A 20,181-nucleotide genomic window follows, 5' to 3' on the forward strand; every position below is an offset into this window, starting at 1 on the left:
CACCGTTCTGCATCCTGGGAGGGGTTTTGTTTTGCTTTTTGTTCTTAAAGTGAGACTAACTCAAATACAAATGCAATCCACAATACATCTACCCAACAAAGCCCAATTACTGAAAGAAGCTATTGTTTACAGGATCCTTTTAGTTTTAAAACCCCAAATCTGTAAGGCAAAGCAGAGCATGCAACCAGTCAAACACAGCCTCAGTAGAAAAGATGCGATCAAACTCATTTTACCTTTCTCAGAGGTGGCTTTTCACACTGAAATGCCATTAGTACTTAAATTAAGCGAGCACCGCTCTGTATGTTAAACGGGACGGTATGATGGTATTTTTGTGAATTTAATGCACTACTGTCAAGGGAATACATTGTGTTCTTTCAGAAGCAAAAATAAGCAGGTCTTTATAACTGGAACATTACCTTATTTACATCAATCCCATACCAGTATGTTTAAATAAAGCAAATGCAACTTCAGCAAGGGTGCTCCTAGCTCCTTCCAAAATTTGTTTTATTTATCTGTTGAATTTCTATCCTGTCTTTCTGGAGAACAATGAAGGCAGCTTACAGATTTAAAACCCTGGGAGCAAAACAAATTGTCACAAATTTGTTTTGTTTGTTTTTTCAAGCTATAGTTCTAGTGTTTAGGAAGCCTCTGACTGACAGTAAACAGTCTACAGCTCATCAACACCAGGGTGGATAAAAATCAATTACTTTTTCCCAAAAACTCAGATTTTACAAATTTAAGAGAGAGCAAACGGAAAAGTGCAAAGGTGAGTTGAGATATAACTTCTTTAAAAACAGCTTTTCAGAGTGTGTTCTGAGAAGTCCTGGGGTTCCTTAACAACAGGGCATCAAGGATTCCTTAATGAGAAGATCAATGGCAGCGGAAGAATTGTGTGCGCTGTGGGGACTAACACAGGGCCATGGGGAACCCGAGCAGGGCTCCTTGTTCCTTTGCGTGACCCAAGTGAGCAACTTTGGACATACTGTGCAACACAAAAGACCTGCACACGCAAGCCGCTTTGCAACCCCAACGGATGTGGAAATGCAGAAAGCTGGGAGAGCAATTCCATAGCCTTCATCCCACATTGTGGAATGACTTGAATACCGAGAGTACATTCCGTACTGTAATTTATACAGCACTAGTGCTACCAATTTGTTCTTTTATAACATTGTCACAAAACACCTGGCATAAAACACCCCCAAATTTCAGCTTCCTACCCTTTTCAGTATTTTTTAAAAAGAGTAATGCCTGGGGGGGACAAAGTCACCCCAAGCTCCATAGGAATAGCTGGGCAGAGGGACTTTGTGACCCCAACAAAGTCCCTAAAAAAGCTACAATGCAAGCCACAATGGAATTCAATTCAATTCAAGACTGTGCATAATTAATGCTTAAACAGTTCTGTCGTGACTGTTGTACCAAGGAAAGCTGAATTTGGTTGGTAGTATAAATTAAACAAGCATGTACAATTCCCCTAAGTTTACCAATTTAATCTGGTTTCCCTACTCGATGAGGAAGGCATTTGATAGTTCATACCCAACCACTAGAAATATTGTTCAGCTACCTGTCTTCTACACTTTCAGAAAATGCTACCCACGTATTTCAAGCATGTATTTGTACCTTTAAGAACTAGAAGCTTGCTTTTTTCATTATTTTTTTAAGGGAAAGCCCTTAAAAAAGTTGAATTCTGTTCTTTTTCTTCTCTCCCACAGAATTGCAGAAAACGCAGAACCCTGGCAACATGCAACTGAGAATAAAATGAGGGGACTTTACAAGCTGTAAAGCTTAGGAGCAAGAAAATAACTCTTGCCTACAACAAATTACTCTACCATTGATTCCTACAAATTCTCTCTTGTATGCACATTAACTATCTTTATGTGTCCAACTTTGAACTCTTTAAAATTCAGGGTGGGAACACAGAGTGTAAATAATGACAGACACCTCCTTAAAAGTAGGTAGTTTCCTCCTCGAAAACGCTGTAAATTCTTGTGTTACCAGCAGCTCCTTTGAGTACAAACACATTTTTCACAAGCCACACCAGATTACCACTTGCAGAGGGTCTGAATACAAATGACCATTGCACTGAAGCGCACATCATGGTATTAAGGATGGGATAATTCATAACGACAAGCAGGGAAGGTAGCAGGTTGCACTTTCCCTCTGAGCTATAAATAGTTATGGCATTTTCAAGAAAACTCTACTCCACTGCACTAAGTGTTCTACATACTTTATATTTCATTACAGACACGGCGCTGAATCCAAGCTGTTAAATAAGTAATAACATTCAAAGCTTACCAAGTTTTCCTGGTTTCGCGCAGCTACTTTCTGATCATCTTCGCCACCATTTTTCATGTATTTGACTTCTTCCACAGGTTTGATTCTATACTCATCTGAGGAGGAAGTGGGGGAAAGAGGCATGTAAGAACAGTTATAAAGCCTACAGGCCTCAGCAATGAAAAATGCAGAAGGCTGAAAAGAAAAATGACTAGAAGCTCATGAACATTTCATAAATCCAAATAGAAGCCTAATGGGAGAGTCTTCTCCTGTCTTACAAATGTGGAAACATGACTGGGAGAAACAATTAATAAAAAAGCATGGCTTTCAAGTGCACCAGTATTGGCAAGATCACTCGGCATGTTGCTAAAGACCACATCTTTGATTGTAACTGAATGGATGTATGCGACAGATTTTCATCATACAACCAGTGAAATGGCAGAGGCACAGACACATTGCTTCTTCCAAGCTGGACCAGCTGTGGCCACAAGTGCCAGCACCAGTGGGGGGCAGGTTTGCAAGGGAGCCTGCTCTTTGGGTTCAAGGAGGCCCAGTGGCCCAGTGAGTTAAGCAACAGCGTAAGTTTGACAACAGGTCAGGGTGGAGCACCTTCCCATCCCTTCCCATAGTTTGCAAATTAATAACTAAAGTCAATCTGCTACCTTCTCCTAATAAAAACTCATGCAAGAATAGTTATGAAGGTGGAAAGCCAGCAGGGGTGCGAGGGCTATCCAGTGCATTGCACTAAGTGCACGTGTACGACGGATGGACACATTTTGGGGGTGTGCTTGGTGTGACCAGCAGGAAGAGGAACAAGTGGGTCCTAGAGCAGACCAAGCCAGAACTTTCCCAGAAGCAAAAAGATGCAACTCAAGCTGCTGTATTTCAGGCACATCAGAAGAAGGGAAGACTCAAAGGAGAAGACAATCATGCTGAAAGGCAGAAGGAGAAGATCAAAACCAAATCTGAAGTGGTAGTGATTCCATCAAGGAAGCCACAGCCTTGAGTTGACAAAAGCCAAGCTGGGCTGTCATGGACAGGACATTTTGGAGGGCTTCCGCAGGATCATCATAAGGCAGAGGCAACTTGATGGCATGTGCCAACAGCAAACACTGATGCATATAATCCAGGAGAGGAGCAGGGGGAACATGCACCGAAAGCAGGGTGGGGGACTGGGAGAGGAAATACCTATTCACACAGCACCAATCTCTTAAACGGCACATTGTGATTACCCTGGGTAACCGTGGTCTCTTTCCCTGAACATTAGTAGTCAATATCTTCAGGACAGGTTTATTGCATCAGGTGTATTTCTGTCTGTTGTGCTATGAAACATAAGCTGAAAATGGATCTTGCCAAAATGAACAATGACTTTCCAGAGGTACTTTGAAAAACTTGAAATATCTGTTTCCTGCTCAGAAATAGATGCGAATTGACTGTCCGTGTTAAGAGAAATACCCTACTAATTGTGGCCCTTTAGCAGTGTAATATAAACCATAGCAAAGAGAAAATATCTGTATTGAATTGACCCAGTGCCCTTTAGATTCAAGAACTGGGCCTATAGGAGCCAAATAGCTATTACTGTAGCTCAAATGGCAACTTTCACATTTGGTGACTGCTTGAATAAATCCTTCAAATGTCACTGAAGCTAGATTTCCTTTCTTCATTTCATATTGGTAGGTATACATACTAACAGATGAATTAACAAATGGACGATCATCATAAAACAAATCAAGCAATGTCAGGTCCAGTCACTGTATAGTATGTAATATACCTTATTACAGCATTGTTTAATAATTTAAAATACTTCATAGTTATTTGAAAATGTTTGACCAGCACACTAACCAGCTTGGGTGAAGTGTGCATGAAGCCGTTTACATTTTCTAACTGGAATTTTATATTTCAGAGTTGTTTCTTTATTTATTACACATTTTTATCACCATATAGCTGAAGCTCTTTGGGCAGTTCGCAAGAGTTAAACCAATAAAAATGATATGGCAAAATACAATTTAAAAACTGAAAAGTTACAGAGTAAAATAAAACTGAAATCCAACAAAACCTAGGAGTGCAAACATTTTAAATACAGCGACGGTTTAAACAACATTGGTCATGGCCTTTGGATGATGCATCTAATCTTCCACCTGATTATTAAGGTGACCTTTGCATTTAATTTCCCATATTTTCACTCAGTCCAAGGAGCATATAATACATCAAGTTCAGTTCTTGTTTTATAACCAATTATTCAAATGTTCTCAAAAATCTCAGTACACCTGCAAAAGTCCTTAATATTGCATGCAGAGATTGTTTAATATGAAAATGTTGGAACCATAACAAATGTTCACCATCCATCTTTATGATAATATTATATACGATTATTTGGGATTACTGCAGTCACAGGCATCCTCCAGAACATAAAGTAATTGATTTGATTTGCAAGATAGAATCCATTTGCAACACTGTATGGAACAAACACAATATTCCTCTTAACCTAAAATGTGCAATGGCACACAGAGGAAATCTAGAGACATAATCTGGCGTATCACGTAAGAAGTGCCTTGTGGGATCATACGAAGGGCCAATATAGACTACCATAATGGCCAGCCTTAGGAAGTTCATAGACAGTGTACCCTGAGGTTAAGAGCAGAATTTATAAACTAGATAATATGGAGCAGGAGTCAAGGTTAGGTTAGGTCAGATTTCTTAGGCAAGATGAGAGATCAGCACCATGGAAAGCTCCGAAGTGGTGCTGGGGCTTGAAGCTAGACAGTCTTGGCTTCATGTTATTCCAGTATAGATCGAAGGAAGCTGGCCTCTAGGTGGTCCGGCTTGCCTCTACCTCTAATGATCACCTCTTTTATCTTTAAAGAGTCCTGGTCAATTTTAGCAACCTCAGCTTGCAGTGACAACGAAGTGGTTTTAGTATATTAGTGACTTCATGGTACCATTCCTCGGGCTCTATGGGCACTAACTGTCCATCCTCTGTGTTTCCTCCGGAGAACCTGGTCCTTGGGTCTCAGTTTGTCTCTCCATGTCCTCCTGCTTGCCTCCAGAGTCTCTTCAGAGGACAAGGGATCAGAATCCTCAGAGGAGGATAGTCCAATGTTGCCTTCGGACAGAACTTGCAGCCTTCCGTCTCTTCCTTTCTTTTCCCCTGGAAAGTTATGTGTAATAAAAAGACCGCCTGATAATTTCTCCAGACTTGCAGACCCAGTGGCAGCTACGACAGGAACAAGGATGGGGAAACTCCCATGGTGATATTCCATCAACAGATATTATCTCATGCAACACATCACTAATGGAGAGAATGGACAGAGAACACAAGGCCACTGTTTTTGCCCCGCTGCGCTCTGTATCGTCCAGTTCTGTCCTTAGGTGAGTCATTTCTTTGCAGCCCTGCCTCTGCAACACAGGAATAGTAACAATGACCTAACCTGCATGTCATGTATCAGGAAGACCAAGATGCAAAGTTCTAAAATTAAACTATTCTTGTGTAGAACTATATGCGCCATAAAAACAAAAGTGTTAATGCTGAAAATTCCAGAACTGGAGGTCAAGAATTGCAGAATCAATAACAGGGCTGGAAGCGAAACAAAGCAAGTGCGTACCTCCCTCTCTATCTTTATGATTAAAGCCAAGATTTTCATGTCAGCTAATTTTAATTAATGTATTTATTTGAAAGATGTAAAAGCTGCTAGTTCAGGGAAACCCGCCCACGATGGCACACAAAAGCTAAAGCCAGAAAATGCAATAAAATGACAACAATAACAATAGTAAAATCAAAGTTAGCCATTAAAATGGATGACTTAATTGGAGAGTAATCTCCTGTTCAGAGCTGTAGCTCCAGGGCAGAGCCCTGGCCCCCCACATGGAGGATCCCAAGTTCCATCCTCAGCATCTCCAAGGAGGGTTACAAAAATCCTGCCTGACACCCTTGAGAGCTGTCACAAGTCAGTGTTGACAAGCCCAGCCTAGACTTCAACCGACTCAGTGGAAGGTGCTTTCGCATTCAGATCTCACTATATCAGCCTTCCTCAACCTGGTGGCCTTCAGAGGCATTTGGACCACAACTCCCAGAATTCCCATCCAGCAAGGCCACTGACTGGGAATTCTGGGTGTTGCAGTCCAAATATGTCTGGCAGGCACAAGGTTGGGGAAGGCTATACTGGATGGTCCAAGGGAATCTACATAAGCAATTATTAATGTTGATTTATCTACCCTGTTTTCTGAAAGATCACTAAGATGGTGCTTAACAGTTCAAATAAAAACCATCAGACCATGTCAAAATAGCAGAGATGCAACATAAAAACCCACTACTCACAATTTTAAAAGGTCAAATTAAATATATCTGTCTTAGCTCTTTTCCAAAACTATGAAAAGAACACAGATCGATTTTAGCTCTGAAGGGAAAACATGCCATGCTCTGCATGTAATGCAGGAGAAAGCCTCTTCACAGATGCTTGACAAGCACCCTCAAAAGGCCGTCTCCTGCACATATTAACAACCGGGGCCTTAAGCCATGTAAAGCTTTAAAGGTTATGACCAGCACTTTGAACTGAATCCAGAAAATTGCCAGCCAGTGCAGAACTTTCCATGTTGGGGCGATGCGATCATAATTCCGTGCACTCCTTGTTGCCACGTGCCGTTAAGCAATCTCCACAGTACGGCCAGCCCAAGGACACTCCAAGATGGCCTGTCCTTGACTGCCCTGCCTTCTTGCTAACTCAAGGTTGGGGCTGCCTTTAATCAATACCATCTCAAATCTGGTCTTTGTCTTCTTCTGCCTTCCACTTTCCCTACCGCTCCAGTGGGTTTTGCCTTCTCATGATGTGTCCAAGTTCAAAAGGGGTTTGCCCTTTATGCTTCCGGGGAAAGTTTTGGTTTGTTTTTCTCTAGGACCCATTTGTTCATCTTTTTTCTCAAGGTATTTGTGAAGTTCTTCTCCAGCTTGTGGTTGTTGCTTAGTCGCAACGTTATGCCTGACCCATCACAACCCCATGGACAATATCCCTCCAGGCTCTCCTGTCCCTCACCATCCCTTGGGGTCCACCCAAGCCCACACCCACTGCCCCAGTGACTCCATCCAGCCACCTCAACCTCTGCCGCCCCTTCTCCTTTTGCCATCAATCATACCCAGCATCAGGGTCTTCTCCAGTGAGTCCTTCCTTCTCATTAGGTGGCCAAAGTATTTAAGTTCCATCTTGAGTATCTGGCCTTCTAAAGAGTAGTCAGATTTCATTTAAGGTTGACTGGTTCAATCTCCTTGCAGTCCAAGGGACTCGCAGGAGTCTCCTCCAGCACCACAATTCAAAGGCCTCAATTCTTCTGCACTCAGCCTTCCTTATGGTCTCAAATGCACCCATTTTATTCCTACCAGCTTTCTTCATTGTCCAGTTTACACACCCATACATAGAGGTTGGGAACACAATAGTGTGGATGACCTTGGCTGCTGCATTTTATACTAAATGAACCTTCTGGATATTCTTTAAAGCCTATGTAAAGAACATTGCACTTGTCGAACTATAATGTAATCAAGACTTGGCTAATTGTTGCTAGAGTGGACTGGTTAAGGAATGGTTGCAGCTGACACACAACACAGTAGAAGAAGCCAAGGCTTGCTACCACCAGTTGCTAAAATCCAAAGCCAATGTAACATCAAGGACCATTCCTAAATTCTCTATCAGAGGAAACGCAACCTCTTCTAGAACACATTAAATTCTAATCCATAACCTAGGCATTCTACTGACCTCCTGCATCTCTGTCTTGACTGGATTTAATCCCAGCTTTTTCAACTGCAGTCCAAACTACATTTACGAGTACTGCCTGGAGTTCAGCAACAAAGCAATACAGCTGATTGTCAGGAACTGACTGAAGACACTTCATTCCAAAGCTCTCAAAGACCATTTCCAGCAGTTCCATGCATCCATTAAACAACATCATATTGTGTGGGGCATAATAACTCAATGTCTGTTGTGCCCAAAAGGAGTCTTCCAACAATAGCAACGCTACACATAAAGGCCCATCCTGCCAACATGTGGCAAGATGAAGGCTCCATCTGTTTACTCAACCCTTGGCCTTCCTGGGTGAATAAATTGGCCAAAGAAAGACTGGCAGAGATGTGAAAGCCTGGAAAAAAATGGGAGAGGATTGCTTTGTTTTATCACAAAGTCATGCCCAACCCATCATGACCCCATGTACAACATTCCTCCAGGCTCACCTGTCCTCCACCATCCCCCGGAGTTCACCAAGCCCACACCCACCACCCCAGGGACCCCATCCAGCCACCTCATCCTCTGCTGCCCCTTCTCCTTTTGCCATCAATTGTTCCCAGCATCAGGGTCTTCTCCAGGGAGTCCTTCCTTCTCATTAGGTGGCCAAAGTATTTGAGTTTCATCTTCAGTATCTGACCTTCTAAAGAGCAGCCAAAGTTGATTTCCGTTAAGACTGACTGGTTTGATTTCCTTGCAAGGATTGTTTGCTTTCCTCCCAAAGAATTTTTAAAAAACTGAATAAATTTGGATTATGAAATATTTTCTTTTAGAATTTAGGACAAGGTGTTTATGGATTATTACCCAGCCTTTTACTGCCCCTCAAAGGATTTCTAAAAACAATGTGATGAGAAGACATTTATAAAAACATTTAGAAATGCAAAATGTCTCAAAATAATGATGCCCCAAGGAAAATCTTTTTAATCTTCCCTCAGCCATGTCTCCATGACATACACCAGGTCAGTATTTTCATGCAGAGTCAAGTCTTGGATGAGCAATGTTTTCCCAGAGACTAACCCAGCTCTTAACCTTGAGCCTCAGTACTGTTTCTTAGATAAATAAGCAAATAATTCTAGTAGTATTTTGGAAGAAGCTGTTTTCTGCTCTGCTTCAATCCAACTGACTGGCAAAATGCAGAATACCTTAGACATATTGCACAAAAATAAAATCCCCAGGAATAATTTTTGGAACGGAGTGATGGGGTGGTAAGATTACTTTGTAGCACAATCTTGATTGCCAGCACCACAAACAAAAGAGTCAAATAGATGCAATGGGGACAAAGAACAAAATACCACTAGAGGGACTGAGAAATGCCAGACATATTACAGTGGCACCTCTCCAAATCAATGGCATAAGGCAGAAAGGCAAAAACAAGCCATGATTAGGCAAATACGGTTTGGAAAAGAAAGTGAGCCATTATCAAGATGGATACCCCTTTGCACATGTGTATTTTAGTGCAACTAACAATGCTACCAATGAAGATTTCCATCTGGAAAACGATGATTCCACACACAAAGCTACCATGACAACATAATGGGGAAGCAGGGGGCTCATTAATAATGGTCTTGGTGATAAAGGAGCACATCAGCATGTACCACTGAAACAATTACAATGGAAGAAAAAAATGGGGAAGGAAGTCATGTGAGGAACAGTTGCAGCACAATGTGGATTCCAACAGAGAGGCGTGAAGAGAAGACCACGAAAACCACCACCGTGCTCAAGAATGCCATCAAATGCTTCTGAATGTAATTCGATCCTTGCAGGCCCAGGCTTGGTCAAGCAACTTGTGAAATATTACGAACTCAATGTGAAATATTTAGTGTATGAGTTAATTACAACCACCCTCGAAGAGTTCAGCTAATTATAAATGCTTCTAGAAGGCTTCAGCATCCAGTCTCTGCCAGAAAGCCATGGAGACACATGAACACGTCTTCCACACATTTGAATTATGTCTTAGTAATGACATCGGGTAATTGTTTCATGCTTTCTCCTGTTCAGAGATGTCTCCAGACACAGCACATGGGCAATGTGGGAAGCTACGCCCCGTAATGATTGCTTGTATTTATTTGCGACCTCTTCTGAAGCACAGAGCCTTGGCTATTGGGCAGTATAGAAATGAATGAATTAAATAAAATAAACCTTGAGGGGGTGATTGGAAGCCACTGCTCCAGTTTTCAATTAACCACAGTTTAGCGTTGCATCCAAATCCTAAAGAACAGTTAATCTAATAATGTTTTATTGTCAAGCCCCAGTTGATGATGCACCACACCCCCAGTAACAATACAGCAAGCGTACAGTTGAGTTCAGCACCTCTCCAAAGAAAGATCATTTAATAACCATCAGCTGCAGCTGAAACATGGCTAAAGCAAGGGGAACTAAATCTCAGGACAGTAGAAACGTACAATTCAGCAGTGATATTCCAGGAGGGAAACTGCCACAGAAATACGCCATTCCTGCAGCGATGCCCGGGCAAAGAAGTCCTGTGTCATTACCTTAATTAAGCCCAGGTTTGCTGTTGTTAGCTGCGAAGTCGTGTCCAACCCATCGCGACCCCATGGACAACATTCCTCCAGGCCTTCCTGTCCTCCACCATCCCCGGAGTCCACTCAAGCTCACGCCGACTGCTTCAGTGACTCCATCTAGCCACCTCATCCTCTGCTGTCCCCTTCTTCTTTTGCCATCTATTGTTCCCAGCATTAGGCTCTTCTCCAGGGAGTCCTTCCTTCTCATTAGGTGGCCAAAGTATTTGGGTTTCATCTTCAGGATCTGGCCTTCTGAAGAGCAGTCAGGGTTGATCTCCTCTAGGACTGACCGGTTTGATCTCCTTGCGGTCCAAGGGACTCGCAGGAGTCTCCTCCAGCACCACAGTTCAAAGGCCTCAATTCTTCGGCGCTCAGCCTTCCTTATGGTCCAGCTTTCACAGCCATACATTGCAACTGGGAAAACCACAGCCTTGACTATACGCACTTCTGTTGGCAGGGTGATGTCTCTGCTTTAGCCCAGGTTTGGAAAGGTACAAAAATAAATGCATAGTTTTATATTGAGAAGGACAATAGTGCAGTCCTACCTAGAAGAAAAGCCTGCTTATAAAGAAAAAATGTGCACGTATTTATAATCAGAAAGCTCAGTACAAGCTCTGATAGGTAGACCTCACACGTTCAATTTAGGCGTAGACTTCAGTCTAATTAAGGCTCAGCTTTTAGTTCCATTTTTTAAAGAGTACCATGAGCCATGCCTATACCAAGTCAGACCTTTTCCACAGGGGTTATAACTACATTACACTCATTTAATTCACACCCACTATCCTTTCCCTTGATGGTGATTATAATTCCCAAAGGGTTCATCTAACCTGGCCTTCCAGTCACTGGAATCTGGTGCAGCCCGCTAGCTGAGTCCAAACGCATCCTTGGTCTTTTTAAATGTGGTCCTTCTAATTTAATTCAGTGCAGCAACAATTGGGAAGCTAGTCTGGCCTGTGAAAGTTGAGGAATGTTCCAGCTAGTAAAATGTCTCAGTTCTAGTGACAAACGATCAAGGTAACAAGACTATAGGCAGTCAGGCAAGTTAAGAGTTCATGCTTAACCATGTATGGTATCTCTACCTCATTGGGTATGAAAACAAATCCAACAGACTTCTGTGTCGTTTTATAAAGACAATGCAGTCCTTTTGGATCCAAAGGGACAAATTCTTAATAACTTACTAGCTAATAGTGATGATAGCTGTATTTATTTAATATGTATATACACACACACCACTTTTCTCCCAGGTGGCTACATGAGGTTCCCAAGTAGTCCCCTTCCAAACTCAGGCCAGCCTCAGAGCTGCTTAGCTTCGACGTGCTGGATGCTTTATATACCATCAGACCATACTCTGGGTCATATACTACAGCTACACATTGCCTGTTGTATGAGATGCTGTATACTTCTTGATGTCAGCTGCTTCAGAGTGTGGGGCTGTACAGGAAGTGGACAGGTAAACTTTCTCCCTTTCCTATAACCTAGAATCATCCAATCAAGTTGCATGGGAGATGATCCAGAACAGACAAAAAGGAACTTCACACGATGCATAGTTGGACTCTGAAATTTACTATGAAAAAAATAATGTGGTGGCAGCCACCAACTTGGAATGCTTTGGAAGGGGAGTAGACAAATTCATAGATAATGCTGCCAATGGCTACTAACGATCGATGGCAACTTATTAAATTCAATATCAGAGGCAGTATACCGACAGATACCAGCTGCTGGGGAAAATGAGTAGGATAGTTTTGCATCCACGTCTGTTTGTGGACTTCCCATAGGCATTCAGTTGGCCGCTGTTGGAATATAATGCTAGACTAGATAAGCCTTCAGTCTGATCTAGCAGGGTTCTTATGGAACAAGTCAGCTTCTTAAATGAAGGTCTGAAGTTGGCTTGTTTCAGTAAACCGCAGTTAAGAGTAGCCACACTTTCTCCAGCTGCAGGTGTAATGCTAAACTATGGTTAATAAACAAAACAAAACAAAAACAAGAGCCAGTGTGGTGTAGTGGTTAAGAGCACGGGACTGGGACTCAGGCGATCTGGGTTCTAGTCCCTGCTCAGCCATGGAGCCAACCAGGTGGCTTTGGGCCAGTCACAGACTCTCAGCCCTACCTACCTCACAGGGTTGTTGTTGTGGAGATAAGATGGAGGAGGAGATATAAGCTGCCTTGAGCTCTTTGTAGGAAGAAGGCAGGATATAAATCAGAAAATAAATAAATAAATAAATACAAAGCAAAGCAAAGGTTCTGATCTGTATATAAGAGACGTGAACACATGAGTCTAAGGCCTTTGTGTAATAATAAAACAACACAGTTTATCCTTTCATGAAAATGGGAAGGGAGGGGCTGCAGGACAGAGGTTCTGCCCCTAAATAAGGAGTGTCTATTCATGGAAACCCAAGTCCCACAAGGCTGGGAACCAATAGGCCCTCTCTCTTGCCACTGCGATGCCCCATTGAAACGGCAACCTGCCAATTACCCAGTAGTGTTCCCGAAGCTATGGAACCTTTGACAATGGGCTAATTCACAACATGTAAATAAATCCGTTTTGACCACGCAAGCCCATGCTACGCAGTAACGACACGGAGATCAGAGATACACAGAAGGAATGCAGAAATCTTCTAACAGGCAAGTCTGCTCCTTATTTTAAATACACTTGGCATGTCAGGAAAGAGCATTTTATGGCAACATCCCAGTAAGTCTGCAGGGAAACTCTGCCATTCTGTTCATGTCTAGAATGGAAATACAGGAAGGCATGTGCAGCAGCCTGCGTGTCTCTTTATTAGTGCTGAATCAATGCGAGTTTGGGGGCAATTTCATTATTTATTAAGCACTAATAAAGAGCGGCGCAGGCTGCTGCACACATTAACATGCATTTTCATTCCAGTCATGCACAGAATAGCCAAAATTATGTGGCAAGGAATAAGCTTTGCTCTCCACTTAGTCATGCATTACAGACTGCAACCCACAGTTATGGCAGCCGCTGGCAAGCAGCAACTTCCAATGTTTTTAGCCACCTGCCTTTACAGAGCTTATGACTTCACATGCTTTCACTTGTGCTGCAGATGCACAATGGGATACAGGCCACAAAGACATCTGTGCTGCTATTATTTCTACCGCTGACGACAAGACTCCGATGAAGATCAAAGGTAGCAGCTCCAGACCAAAGGAATTGCTTTGCCTACTTTGGGATCTCCTCCCATCCCGACAGGCAGGACTGCTGTGGTTTCCACCTGCTCTGCTGACATCCATGGTAATGAATGCGAATGTCACAATCCTGGAAAAGAATGGGGCTTGAAAGCACATGCTGCTGAAGCCAGACGAAAACACAACACTTAGATATTCCGTGGGCTTCTGAAAGGAAAAAAAAATCAAGCAGCTAGTCTGATCTTTTTTTCCTAGCCAGTCTTCGAAAATATCCCAAAGCAATGCTATAATTGTGGCTGCCACTGTGGTCGTGATTCATGTGCAGACACAAAGGTATATCATTTGAATGGTGCAGGTGTAGCTTATTCCTCTTCTGCTGAACAGCAAATCCTTCCTATTCACACTGAAAGGAATACGGGGATAGAGAACTAGCTGTCATGTCACAACTGTCCATCTGCTCAAAGTTTTGTTTCAGGATAATAAGTGGCAAGCATTAGGAAACTTCTGGTAGATCTTTATCTTCTTTTTTAAAGGATATTAGCATTCAAAAGTAGCAAGTCTCTTGGTTAAAAAAACTAATTAAAAGCCAATAAAAGTAGGTCTATTATTACATCAAACAATGGGTTGGCCGTCTACTTGAACACCATTTTGTAGAAAGTCAAATGGCAATATATATATTTATATATTAAATAAATACATCCTATAAGAAAGTCTGAAACAAGTCTCTCAAAGAAGACCTACCCAATTGTCAGGGAAAACACAAACTAACTCCTAGTTTGTATAAGTGGCACAAGCTCTTCCTATCTATGTTAAACTATTCAGCACACTTTCTGGACAATTCAAGAAACAACATGACAACCAACCTTCCATGCCCAGACTGGCCATTCTGTACAACAGAGGTGCAGCTGTAACTTGCAGATCATGTAACTGATAAGCTTTCTGGATGTAATTCCATTTGTTTCACGGATCAATTGTAAAATGTGTAGGGATTATGCCTATTTTCTCCTATGGGAGATCCTTCAAAGGTTGTTGAATCGGATTCTGATTTGGGCAAGAGATAAGCAGACAGTTTTCATTCTGTGGGGAAGTTTAGTGAGCAAACTGTTATGGGAGAAGACTCAGCTTCATTATCAAGAAGGCGGACCAGTTGAGAAGCATCAGATTCTCTATGCAATTTGCCCTTAAGTGGCATGGTCCACCCTGAAGGTACGATTAACTTTTTTTTTTAGTTTGGAAGGAAGGAGAGTTATTCAACTCAGACTCAACATGGTACCATCAAGCTGCATTTCTGCAATGGCCCCTATTCGAACTTTGTTGTTTTGCTTTTTTGGGTTTTTTTTTTTCATGATTGCTTTGTGCAGTATTCTTTTTTATGGCAAAGCTGACCTAGCTGGACAGCTCTGACATAGTAATAATGGATTTTAGTTGGAAAGCCTTTATCATTTATTTATTTAAAGTATTTATATGCTGTCCTGCCGCGAAAGCCTCAGGACAGCTCACATATAATAATCTTCCCGAAATGGTGGAGAAGAAGCAAAAAGTAACTAGCCCTAGAAAGAGCACAGTCACATTAGTCCATATCAAGGGGAAATCATCAAAAATCAAATTAGGCAAAATGTTTATCTGGCTAATCAAAATGCCACAAAACTATCCTATAAGGCCATGGTTTTTACTGGAAAATTTCCAACACCTATAGGTGTAGAATCATAGAATCATAGTAGAGGTGGAAGGGGCCAAGAAGGCCACCAAGTTCCACCTCCTGCTGGACACAACAGTCGGGGCCTAACTAGTGCCAAATACAGGGGGAAATTAACAAAATACAATGCCTGAAGTGATCCATACAGTCTAACATTGCCCTGGAACCCCAACTTGGTTCCGTCCAGGTTATTGGACCACAACTTCAGGCCAAAGTCTGTCTAAATCAACAAGAAGCTCCCAGTGAAAGATTATGAATAGGCTTTGGTACAAAATACACAAGTCTCTTAGCTTAGGCTGTTTCACTCGAAGTGACAATATTTATATCATTTAGAGACTTTTTCCCCTTTGGTGGGAAGCATAGTGGTGCTTTACCATAAGTGATGTTTCTGCCCACACAGAAGAATCCATTTATGTTGTCCCCAAATATTCTCATTTCCCAGAAAAGAGATCAGAAGCAACCACAGCCACATATTTATCCACATGGCTAGCCATTTCCATACTGGGCATTGTCAAGAGTAAAAAGGAGTATCATGTCCTTAGTTTTGGAATAAGAAGACCATATGTCAGATTCTCACGACTATTCTCCTAAGGAGATCAACAGGAAGGTAACTTGATAGTGAAAGACCATAAATGTCATATTAATTACCAAGCTCTCTTCATATGTTATGTGTCATGAGCCCCAGGAAAGGGGGCAAACCTATATAGCTAAATCATTATACATATGCAAATTGTAGTGAGGCAGCTGTGACCTCTAGAAAGTAGTGACTATGCTCTGAAAATGTCTCAAGCTGGACTGTCTGCCTCAGACGGCTCAGTCACAAACCCTGAAGCTACCAAAACTAGATCGAGGGAATAATTATATGACTCAATAGTCGAACCTGCATGTTGTCCCTATCTGGTTTCTTGAACATTTGAAACACAGCACGTGCTTATGGAGAATATCTACATGCTCTTTTAATATCAAGCCTTGTCCTCCTTTGAATTTGGTCAGCCAAGGAGATACAGAAATAAAAAAGAAACAAAAAGGCTTAACTGAAACTATATGGACCCCATGATTCAAAGGGCTGCCTGTGTGAATGGGAGACATTTTTTTGGCTCATAGGATATTGGAAAACAGCAGCCCTCTGACAGAACTCAACTCCCACAAGCAAGGAAGTTATGTCCAGGCTTATTAAAGTTCCCACTTTAATAAGCTTTACACATTGAGCAATCTAGATTTTGCTGTAAGTGCATAGATAGCTACTTTACAAAGTTAAACCATTTCAAATCAAAGAGGACACAAGGAAGCCACGGTTCTAATCGGCCTCAAGAAGTTCTGTTGAGTTCTTCCAAGTCCCCAGGCAAATATAGCTAAAACACAGTCAGTGTCTTATATAGTTGCCCTCATCTCACCTTTTCCACAACTTGTTTTGAGAGCTATTTTTGCTACCAAGTAGAATAGTGCCAACTAAAACAACTTAGGGTCACTTGAGCTGTATATGCAGCTGAAGTGGCTCCAACTTCTCATTTCAGAAAGCAGTTTTTCTACATTATGACCCTTTTTCAGATTAAGAATGCTGCCACGCAAATATCTTTTCCATGGATTATATAAACATCATGCAGGAAGGGAACTTACACATGCAAGGTCAACCCAGAATGTGGTTTAAGTACAGGCTGTGATGTGTGAACCCTACACTATGGGCAAGCTAACAGAAAAATAATGGCCATTTTGGTAACAAATGATTTGATCTTACCAAATTTGGGTCTCAGATTTTCTGCAGCAAGTAAGATGCCTACATTCTGTTTATACAAAATTACTGAGTGCCTTCTACGAAATTATTTGAGAAACAAGATGCTAACCTATTAAGTATTCACTAATCTCATCAGCACCACCCCTAGGCCCCACAGCCTGCGAGGTGATTAACTGGTGTTTGGGGACAAACACAACCTTTGCTGTGATCCAATTCTTGATTACTTTAAGGAAACATGTTTTGCTTTAAAATTACACACATTTATTTTCTAAAAGAACCAATATTCTTAAACATGATCCAAGTTAACTGAATAATCTGGATTTGCAGAATAAAAAGAGAGGAGCATAGAACTGGAGGGAAGCTTTGCTCCCTTTCTTGCTTTGTATTTCTATACAATAAACTTCACCCATCAAAACCTATCTTTCACATTTCATTTTCATTAGATCGCTGACAATTTTTGATATCATTTCAATGCAGGGATTCGTCCAACTTCTCTCAAAATGCAGCATTCCAGGCTAGAAAGCTCAGACTTGGAAGATGAGCTAGACAAATAAGAGCAGTTGGAATGCATTACTGAAAAGCCAAGATTAACGAGTGAGATTAGGCAAGTGGCTGGTGAAAACTAGATTGCCCCTAGATTGGTGGAAAGATACTGTAGATCACAGAGGATCAAAGACAGAGAGGTGTGAGCTCATCAACTTGTGATTAATTGTCAAGCAAAATGAGTGGGCCAATTAAGTGATATCTGTGGTGTGCATGGGCTCAGAAGAGCCCCTCTTCCTCACACAAGAGGAAGAAACTTCCCATGAGAATCAGAGTGTTGAAGAAGAGCTATTTCTGGTGTCAGCAGAACACTCTTTACTCCTCAATTTCACAGATGATGAGAATGAGCCAGGTAAGGCGGTTCAGCGAGAAGTCAAAACAGAGGCGCGCCAAGAAGTCAATTTGGGAGCGGATGGGAAAACAGTCTCAAAATTTGCTGAGATGGAATGTGAGAACCAAGGAGAGGGGGGGCAAGGGGCTTTTGAGGATGCTTGATCTTGCAGGCGTATGCGCACACTGGGACAGCTAGAATCAAGACTGACTGAGAGACGCAAAGAGAGGGGTCACAGCACTCTGCCCTTGGAGGGGAGACCCCAAAGGATTCGTAAACCCAGTGTGGGTTGAACTTAGTTAGAACGAGAGGACAACTTTCTAGCCTATGTGACTGTAATCGTAATACTGTTTAGAATAAAGACATTTGTAGTATCAACTGAAGTGATTGCTTTCATTGGGAAGAAGTGTCAGCCACACAGCAGTATCTAGCAGTTATATCATTTAGCCCATAAGCTCCATGAACCTCCCTGAGGGTGCAGCCAGCACTGTTTGGAAGACAAGGGGGGAGGAGGAGGAGGATTCAGTTTGGAACCATACCCTGAATGGGCAAGAGCTAATTCCATCAATGTGAGGGATAACTGCTTTGATAGATGCTACTTGTTCACGACTTTACTATTATTTAGTCTGTATCGCAAAGACAGCCTAGCTCAATATAAGACCGACTTTCACCTTGGTCTGCTGAAAACAGATGTGCTCAAGACATTCAAATATTATCATACATTCTCTACATGCTAATAGAATTCTTATTGATTCTGCCATCCAAAATGCTCCTATTTTTATTCCATGCCTAGAACTCTGTGCACTTAAGTTTCAAATACTCCATTAGTGGCAATGTTAACTGAGTGTTTCTTTGCATTTCAGTGGGTATGAAATCTGGAAGGGGACAGGATTATCCACATCTCCCCTTCTAAGGATGAAGAACAAGGTCTGCTCCTAGAGAGGAAGAGCCAGCCTCACAAGCTGCCCCTTGTAAAGCTCTGGAACGGCCTTTGGCCATGCTTCCATGAAAAGGTGTTCCTTGGACACATTAAAGGTGCGGCTATCCTTTTGTGCCCCAATATGTCACACAGATGTGGCATAGGACATTTTTCTCCCCTCGGAAGCAAAGGAAGGTAAACTGATGTAAGCCTAGAAAGGTGGTGTTGTTGTGGTTGCTAGTTGTGAAGCCGTGTCCGACCCATTGCGACCGGAAACTCTTGTTTCCTCCAACATGGGATATCTTCATACCTCCTACTGGTAAGAGTGATCTCCTAATCTGTCCAGGCTGCTGCATAACACATATTGAAATTAAGAAACCAACTGTAATCATATTTATCCATTTGCTCTTGGTTTATAGATGGAAAAACTGTGACATTTATGTGACAAAGCCTGTTGCCTCGGGGAGGGGGAGGATCCAATTTATTCTCTGCCATATTCATTGTCCAATGGGATTGCAAGGCAACAGTGAAGATACATGAAATTATACTATTTCCTTCTCAATTGTTCATGATCTCTATCAAATGAAAACATCTAACACACACCCTGCAAAATAGGAAAAAGGAAATGGAAAGGAACAAGAATTTGTCTTCTTAAGATTGACAAATCCCAGCAAAATCCTTCTTGGCAGGAACAGCCATGGGTTTGATCCAGTTTTAGACACAAGCGTCCAGGTTGAAGGAAATGGTATTTCCTGCCCCCTTCTCCCCATAGCAGGTCCTCCAGCCCCACTACACAGAAGGTCAGGGGACCCCACTGAATGGAGTGTGTCTAGAAGGAGAGAGCCTTCAAAATCACCCAGATCTTTGATCCAACCAATATTTTGCAATTCAGGAGCAAGATTCAGAAATAGGCACTTATGTCCAGTAATATGGGCCTTGGGAGAAAATTTGTAGCTGAGAATTTTCTCAAAACCCCAAGACAGGTGAACAGAAACATTTGATTAAGAGCGAGGGAGGGAGACAGAGTTTAATAAAGTATCTGGTGTGATTTAAAAGGTACAAAGATATGCAAAGTGTACCTTGTAAATTAGTTTTACACACTGCTTGTATATATGTCAACTCAATGCCACATACTTCCCCTTATATTATTTATATTTCATGAAAAAGAATGAATTACACCTTTGATTTTACAGTTGGCAGGGGCTGCGCTTATTCTAGTTGTTCAAATCAACTTCTGGTGTCCATCCATTTTGTTTCTATTAGT

General features: G+C 41.9%; 1 protein-coding gene across 1 annotated transcript in view; it reads right to left on the minus strand.

Moving 5' to 3' along the window:
• CUNH1orf21 (chromosome unknown C1orf21 homolog) overlaps positions 1 to 20,181 on the minus strand; it is a 141,859-nt gene that overhangs the window by 68,933 nt on the left and 52,745 nt on the right. The window contains exon 3 of the mRNA XM_044439106.1: positions 2,293 to 2,387. Within this exon, the coding sequence (XP_044295041.1) occupies positions 2,293 to 2,387 (95 nt within the window). The remainder of the gene's footprint in view (positions 1 to 2,292; positions 2,388 to 20,181) is intronic.

The sequence above is a fragment of the Varanus komodoensis genome, unplaced genomic scaffold, assembly GCF_004798865.1.
Source record: "Varanus komodoensis strain SLA01 unplaced genomic scaffold, ASM479886v1 scaffold34_1, whole genome shotgun sequence".
Classification (NCBI taxonomy): Eukaryota; Metazoa; Chordata; class Lepidosauria; order Squamata; family Varanidae; genus Varanus; species Varanus komodoensis.